Below are 8,426 nucleotides of genomic sequence, written 5' to 3' on the forward strand. Positions count from 1 at the left end.
GACCAGAGAGCAGTTTGGACACCTCAGCAGCTATTTATATACATCAATGACACAGAGCAATTAGATAAGTGGCACTTCACCATTTTACAACTTGTCCTGCACCAGAAGACTCCGGAACATAGACACACTCATGGGGACAATTAAGAAAACCTAAATCACTACCAGTCTCAGAACAGAGAATCAAACTAGGCATCAAGTGAGCTATTTAGAACTACAGAACTGTACATTTCTGAATCATGCCAGCTTGTAGACGGAGATTGCTATCAGTGCATATAGAATATAGGATCCATGCATTGTTTTCCCTTTCCCAGGAAGGGTTCCCTTGTGAAATAGGTCTAGGAAATTCTTACTTTCCTTTTGGAAGTCAAATGCCCCAGTTTTCTTCCACATATATTTCACATTATTCGACCCTTTTGAAGCGACCCCATTCATTAATGATCCTGGGAACATTTATTGCCTTGTGCCGAATAGTATCTTATATATTTAGTTTAACTTGGTGTAGACAGCATCATTTACGTTAAAGTTGAGCAAACCAAAGCTTTAAAATGCTGAGCTTGCTAAGTGGCAGAACCAGGATGCTTCTGGTGCAGTGCTGGCCCCACATGGGTGGAGGTGCTGATGCACGTACTACATCCCAGAAAAGCCAAGTTGCCCGGTGTTTAAGGTTATTTGTTGAAATGTTCCTCATCTTTTTATCCTTCGACAGCTTGGCTCACCTCTTGACTCTTAAAGCAATCGGTTATTTAAGCAATGTTAAGGTATCTTCAAAGGGAAACATTCACTGCTGAGCAGTAGAAATTTGAACTCAGCTTTTCACTGCTGATCTCCTTTTCTTTGGAAAGTTCTTCCTTCAATAGGGAATGTTGAGTAGTTGAAAATCATCTCTGGAAACTGGTGGTCTATAAATGCATTCCTAACCTCTTATTGTTTTGCATTTTCTATGTTTTCTTTCAAGCCTTGTACTTGTGTGTAGGTGTATATATACATGTATGTTTGAGTGTGTGTGTGAGGAAGTGTGTTTCCACACTTCATTGTGGCTTAGGCTCTTTTCAGTAAATGTTAAACCTATTTAACCAAAAACATCATCTATGGGTGGGTTGGTGGGGTATGACAAGAGAACACAGCCACCACATAGCCAGCATGTGATGACTACTTCCCAAGGACCCTGACTGCAGAAAGTCGTCCTTGAAGATGGCCCAGAGCAGAGGAACCAGAGAAGTAGGGGTCAGGCAGATTGTGTCCTGAGAGGCAATTCCTTTGGTTGGTAGAAACTTGAGCACTCAGAAAGCCAAGGAGAGAATCTGAGGCTGAGGGGAGCCTGGCTGTGAAAGCACAGGATTACCAAACTCAGCTTGATTTGCATACCAAAAACTTATAGCTTTTAAAATCAGAAAAAAATAAAAAATAAAAAAATAAAATCAGGTCTGATACCTGAACCCACTGATCACACCAGTAGAAAGCAAACATCTACAGTTTCAGTGCCTCCAGATCAGTGTAATGGCAGTAACTGATGGCCAAGGAAATAATCACCCTGAGTCTGATCAAGTCCCAGGTTTACCCATCAGTCTGAATGTTATTGGCAAGAACTCACCAATGCCATGAGGATGCTGTTAGCCAATATCAGAACGTGGAGAGCTCTGCACAAGAAATGACTCAGTTTCCCTCTTCTAGCCTATACAATGAACATGCTGTATAATGGCAATGGTGAAAATATGTCTAAGTGAATTAAAAAAACACTAATCTCCCTTCTTCCTTAGATTCAGACCAGAACACCAAGGAAAGCAGTGCTTTCACGAACTCGGCATTTTGCCACTGTGCTGGCACTTGCCAGAACAACCAGTGCAGAGCTGCACTGTCTGAAAAACCAGGACAGCTCTTTGGAGTTTCCCTCACGGATATCTTTCATAAGGACAACTTCCCCTTCCCAATACTGGTAGGTCTCAGTATGGTCTTTTATTGCCTTCCTGAGGAGAGAGACCTCGGAGAGGCCAAGTGTCCTCATGCAAACCTACCCACAAATGGAGAAATCATTAGACAGCACCTGGCTTTGGCTGAGAACCTTTGCTAGTGTCATTTGATTTACCTCCTACAGAGTCATGAGGCCAATACACAGAACGACGTTTTGTCCATTCCACTTCTTTCCACAGAGACCCATGTAGGCCTGTTCAGATCAGTCAAAATGGACTCTGTGTGCATGAATCATCTTCACATTCTGCTCTTGTCTTCCTGAACTCACCTTAGTCTCAGGTCTCCTTCAATGGAGTCTATTTAATCTAACAACTGAAAACATCTTACCTAAGCATAAAGACTCACCCTGAGGCATATATTAATCTGCTAATTCTAAAAGAGCATGTTAAATGACAGCCACAGAGTTTGGCCTGTGTTATCTGAAATCGGTATACTGAATTGTCGGTATGGAAACTGCGGAGTATCCAGGACCTCTGCAACCCTGCACTAGATTTGGGAATGTTATCCTAGGTGTGAAGAAATTAACCACGTTAGTTCCATGCTTGCTACTACCCCAGTCCTTGCATCACAGCAATTTTAGGGGGTAGCTATAACTGTCATCCTCCACACATTATAAATGGATTAGAAAGTTTTCAGTACAGTTCGCATGTGCCCCAGGTCACACAATAGATCAGAAGCAGAGTAGGTTTCTGAACCCTTGGTCCATCTGACTCCAGCCCTTATTATCTTTCTACACTGCAGGGAGAGGGCATGAAGATAGAGCAAAGGACGGTTGAAAGACTCATGAAGGGAATGTAATCAGAGAATAAGAGAGCATTTGAGCTTTTCTTTTAAAGAGGAAGGGAAATAGAGATAGTAGGATTGGAGGATACAATCACTTAAAGATGAATCAACTAATGGGAAATGAGTATAGAAAAGATTTCCATATATGGGGAAGTGCGTCTATGGAAGGGAATAATGAAAAAAGACTGATAAAGTAGGAGACCGGTGAGGATTCCACAAGACCTTGAATCACGGAAGCTTGATTTAAAAGTAAATTCAATGAAAAAATCTGATTTAAATAAGTGATTAAAAAGTTTCAGTGTATGACTGCAACGTGGATTTTGGGTAGAAACTATAGAGACACATTGACTAAAGAATCTAAATTGACTTTACTTCTGCAGCTCTAAAACTGTATACCATCCAATAGCCTAGCTCTTTCAAAAAGGAAGCAAGCTTTTGCTCTGGGCTTGAGATATGAAATGCCATATACTCTTCTTTTTTTCCTACATTATATGCTTTCCTTTATCAATCAAAAAGGACCACTCATGGAAGGCATCTTCAGACAATCAGCCAGTATAAAATCATGCAGAATCCTAAAAGAGAAACTAAATTCTAGGCACAGAGTGAACTTGAACAGTGAATCTGATCTTCTGGTAGCATGTGTTTTAAAGGTGGGGAAAGTTCTAGCTTTATCCACATATGAGTTACTCAAGCTGTGATGGTGTCTTTCATTATGATTGCCCAAGAACCAACATAGGCATAACTGATTAAGAACTGGTCAGATGGAAAACACTTCATGAAATAAAAATTTAAGGAAGATACTGTAGAAGGAAAAAGCCCCTTTCATTAGAGATACTTTCTGTTTTCACCACACACCTCCCACCGGGTGACTCCATGCAAAATACTAGTACTAATGTGACTACTATAATAATAAGAAATTTCAAAATATACATTGACACATAACGTTTACCAAAGAAAACATCCTGTTCCTGATGATTACCTCACCACACTCCTAATGAAGGCAGTTTCCAAAAGAAAAATCACATGAAAAATTTGAGAATAGATCTAGAAGTTCACAATAGTAAGCAAAAGTTTACTTTATGAGGAATACAAAAAGCCTCAGTGAGGCGACCAAATCATTCTTAGCCATCATTGTCTCCTGTTTCTTAGTGCCTTTTACTTTATAAGTCATGGAGGAAGGATTTCGCCATTTGTGTCTCCTTTCACCAGATCTTAGGTATCCTTTTGTTAATATTTGTGATGTCTAGCCCACCATCCAAGGTTATAATGACATGGTAACCAGCTCTAGCTACATGCCTCTTTTGATAAATCTAACTTTTGGAGTAGGTGCAGGAGACAAAAGTACTTTGGTATTCTGAAAATTCAGTAGAATGCCTCAAGAACTAGATTAATTTGGAAATTATACAGCTACATCACAGATATCCCATTCTATTGCTAAAATGGTAATGGAAAAAGAAGTGAGAACTAGAACAAAGAATTTAATCCATCTAGCTTGGCACTTGCTAACAGCTCTGAACAAAACTACGTGAAGGCAGTAATGATGGCACTCTTAGAACCAAGGTCATATGTGGTCCTTCCTTGTCACAAGTGGTCTTTCCTTGTCCCCCATTACTGTCCAACTATATGATAAATAGCAAAAGTCCCTGACCACTACACACCGGGCTACAGTAAAACACACCAGTAAATATATATATATATATATATATATATATATATATATATATATATAGGCATCAAGACACAGGAGAAAGAATGATGATACATTAGGTACTCGAATAGCATGATAAGTGCTGCCCTCTTGAAGGTGCACACCTGCAATTGATGTTTCTAGCAAGGTTTAGTAGGGTCTTTTCTATTTCCGTGTTATAGGCACAGCCTAGGAGGATGGTGACCATGTGTGCATAGAGTTCTTAGACATTTCTGAAGCTTTCCCTACTTAAAGTTGACTAATCTTTGTGGAGGAACAGACTCTGCAACCTTGGCCTGAATAGTATGATGTCAAACTATCTGGAGAATTGGTCTACACTAGAAATGAATACATCCACAGGAACATCATGAGTTTGCCATTAGACCATCTACTTTTGTATAGTTAAGGAAAGGAAGAATGAAGCAATTATGAGAGTAGCTTTTGTAGTAGTTTGCAAAAAAGCACACAAGAGAGTAAGTGCCATATGATAGAAGGGAGCTTTGTCTTCCTTTCCACTGAAGCGTAGGCTCTGCTTTGATGCTTTCGTTTTTGTTGGAGAAAATCCACAACCTGCTTTTGCACGTGCAAGTCAATGGAGAGTATGAGGTGAACTCCGTGTGGGTCACAGTTCGGGTATCTAGGAAGAAATTAGGGACTGAACTGAAGTTTTGAACTAAGTGTTTTCTCTGTGATATTTCCAATATATATTTTGTATCATATATACCTATATATTTGTGTGTGTGTGTGTGTGTCTGCGTCTGTGTGAGTGTGTCTGTTTGCATGTATTGATTTATTTTTCTATCCACATAAGGATTTTCTTGAAAATATCGAAGGAAGTTTACTTTCATCGGAACTCTACGAAAAATGGCTTGGTGTTCTTGACGAAATGACCGAGGAGGAGAAAATAAATGCAGCCCAGAGGTAATGATGCAATAAGTACTGTACTCTGGTCATGGCTCAGAAATACAGCCAATATACTATTAGGAAAATACTGGCTTCCTTCTTGCCTCTTTGACCACTAAAACAATATTCAATGCCAAATAGTTTCAATTCTTCACACCCATGGAGGCCAGTTTCAGAATACAGGCATGCCTTATGGCTATTATTGCTCTTTTCCAGACCTTATTAACGTGGTGGACTCCTTAGCCATTATACAACTTCTGTATATATGAAACTGGTAAACAAAAGTCAGTGGCCTAAAAGAGATGCCAGAGCATCAACAGTCTGTGGTATAACCTTCAGTTTGTCAATGATTTAAACAGAGTGGGTTATCTCAGAAATTGAATTCGGTAAAACATTTTTGTATACGTTCATGCCTGGAACTCTGCTACAGCAGGCTGTGTACTAGATCTAGAAAGATGTTCTGTGCTCTCCATCTCTATACTTCCAGCTGCTAAGTGCAATGACTTGCCTTATTCAAAAGTACATCTTTCTGACTTTAGGCTTCTAGCTCAGCTGCCAAATGTGAATGTTGTTGTCTTGCGATACCTTTTCGGAGTGCTACGCAACATTGAGCAAGAATCCTCACCCAACCAGATATCAGCTTATGATTTATCAGTGTGTATAGCCCCAAGCATTCTTTGTCCACCTAATTGTGGCAGCTTGGAATTGGAAGAGAACTTCATAAAAAAGGTAGGGAGAGCTCTCATATGTGTCCCCTGAGGTTTAGAATCCATGCTTTGAACCTGAAATGTGTAGTAGTCAATTGGATGGATCAGTTCTGAAAAGTGCACATCTTCATAGGCTTCCTTGGAATTGCAGAGTTTGTTATCCTTCTGTGGTGGAATCTGGGAAGGGGTGTTGTTAAAGTGGGAAACGCAGGGCAGTTGAGTTGCTTCTTTCCCATCCAGGAGATTCAATACTAGACTGACTAAACAAAAGAGAGAGAAGAATGATGTAATATGGTAGAAAAGACCTGGGCTCCAGAGTTTGACAAGCCAAGGTCAGATCTCAGCCTTATCCTTGAGGCGGGAGCTTGGAACCTTGGGCAAAGCCATGGTTTCTTCATGACACAATGATAACAACCCCCGGCTTCCGTGGTCCTTACTGGCACATCCTAGGTGCCTCGGGCACTATGAGCACCTATGGCTCCAAACACATTGGCTTTGCTCTGCAAGTCTTGGCTCATTTAGAAAAATACTTGGCTACTGTTTTGCCTCCGCTACATCAGACAGAAACTAGAGAGATATTCCAGAACATCCTAATGAAGCCACACATGCCTAATAAGATGACAGCTTTTCCCCAAGCTCATGCCAAGAGCCAGCTTTAGGCAAAGCGAGACATGAGAAGGGACTTCGGTTAGAGAGACAGACATGTTTTCTACCCAGCCCTGTGAGGTTTTACTCAAAAACAAAACAAAAGAAAACATAGAAAAAAAATCCACAGGACTATGCACTTTCCAAAAAATATTCTGCCCTATTTAAGAAATTGATTTCATAGGAATTTGTCTCTGCCCTATACATTTTAATCATATATTATACTACGTTACATCCCAATATTTTCTGGAAGCAAATATTTACAAAATAAGTAAACTTTCAGAAGGTAGATTACTTTGAAAGCTATCCTAGTTTTAAGGTGTAACCATTGGTATCACAATATTAGCTATTAAATTATGCCACAAATTAGGACTTTAGCCCACTGACTAGTAGTATTTTAAAATCTGTACTCAAAGTACAATGGAAAGTATCACTCTATGTTATTTTATTAGAGAAATTGGTTTTCTATATATTTTTATCAACTCTGAATTTTTCATAGAAGTCTTTCACAGTTTTGGTTAGATCCAAGGTTTATAAACAAAATGTGACTTATAACTCTTCCATATGAAAAAGAGCACCCCATTGTGTTCTTTTTGCATTACAGGCTTCTCTGATACAATTTTTGTATGAAAATTGTCTGAAGATATTGGGTGAAGACATCACTTCTCTCATGGGAGATAATTCAAAGAGTTGTCATTACAATGAGAAGGCTGCAGGTACTGTGGATAATTTAATAAGCTTTAGGGAGACACAGACAGCAAGGTTGCCAGGGGTCATGGCAGATACTTAACCCTGTTCTGGAGCCCAGAGCATCCCCAGGGCAATGATTCCCAGCTGCTCCTTCTTCTGAAGGCTGGCTAGCAGGTCAAGGGAGGTTTCACACACTGGAGACCCACGAAAGCATAGAAACTCCAAGACGTTTTTGGCAGTATTAGGAGATAGCATGGTATGATACAGTGTTTGGGGATTTTTTAAAACACAATTTTAAATGGATCCCACATCTATATTGTATTATATATGTAGGTAAGCATATAATGCATCATTCTTTATTTCTAGTAATAATATATAAATGTGCTCTAGTTGAAACCATAGCACGGGACTTTTATTCCTGCTCCATCCTCTTTATGATCAGTGGCTCTTGAGGCACCACAGGATTCCAGTGCTCTTTAAAATAAGTTGAAAAGAACCAGCATCATTGAGAGAAAAGGACTTGACTTGATGTCAAACAACCTCCCCACGGTACAAATTCCAGTGCCCCCATTTATCAGCTATAGGACCTTTGGCCAATTACTCTAGCTCCGTATCACTTTATTCATGCCTAAAATGTGGATAAAAATAATGTCTAAATCTTAGAAATGTTGTCAAGTTTCAATAAGATAAAGGGTGTAAAACACATTTCTAAAACGTAATTAATAGAACTAGGAGAAGTTCCCCTGAGACTAGTGCGAGTATTATTGGCGCCTAGCAAATCACAGCTCACTGGTAACACCCCATTTTTTATAAAATGAAGTTTAGATTCAGAACCTGGAAACACATATCATCAATCCCTCCATACTTTTGACATGTCTTCGTTTTACGACATATACCTCATTGTGTTGAGGGAAGCTTTTGGATAATCCGTGTCATCAGGAATTAAGATGAGTCTAGTACCATGTCTGAGAATATGCTGGTGCAAGACAAGTGTTTGTTTTTCATGTCGTCAGTGACAGAAAATCAAACTGTTGAATCCAAGC

The 8,426-nt window shown here is 39.6% G+C and overlaps 1 protein-coding gene across 1 annotated transcript; it reads left to right on the plus strand.

Annotated features, from left to right (window-relative positions):
* Positions 1 to 1,761: 1,761 nt before the first annotated feature.
* Positions 1,762 to 7,483, plus strand: LOC140597331 (rho GTPase-activating protein 20-like). Its single transcript, XM_072745550.1, has 4 exons — positions 1,762 to 1,933; positions 5,250 to 5,359; positions 5,881 to 6,070; positions 7,298 to 7,483. Exons 2-4 carry the CDS (start codon positions 5,325 to 5,327, stop codon positions 7,481 to 7,483), a joined length of 411 nt encoding a protein of 136 aa, XP_072601651.1. The 5' UTR covers positions 1,762 to 1,933; positions 5,250 to 5,324.
* Positions 7,484 to 8,426: the final 943 nt, after the last annotated feature.

Source organism: Vulpes vulpes, unplaced genomic scaffold, assembly GCF_048418805.1.
Source record: "Vulpes vulpes isolate BD-2025 unplaced genomic scaffold, VulVul3 u000000641, whole genome shotgun sequence".
NCBI lineage: Eukaryota > Metazoa > Chordata > Mammalia > Carnivora > Canidae > Vulpes > Vulpes vulpes.

What these genes read in the sequence shown, in the direction of transcription:
- LOC140597331 (XM_072745550.1), top strand. Translation starts at nt 5,325, where the DNA reads ATGACCGAGGAGGAGAAAATAAATGCAGCCCAGAG. An exon ending in AAAATAAATGCAGCCCAGAG is followed by an intron (nt 5,360 to 5,880) that starts GTAATGATGCAA and finishes TTCTGACTTTAG; the next exon opens with GCTTCTAGCTCAGCTGCCAA. An exon ending in AAGAGAACTTCATAAAAAAG is followed by an intron (nt 6,071 to 7,297) that starts GTAGGGAGAGCT and finishes TTTGCATTACAG; the next exon opens with GCTTCTCTGATACAATTTTT.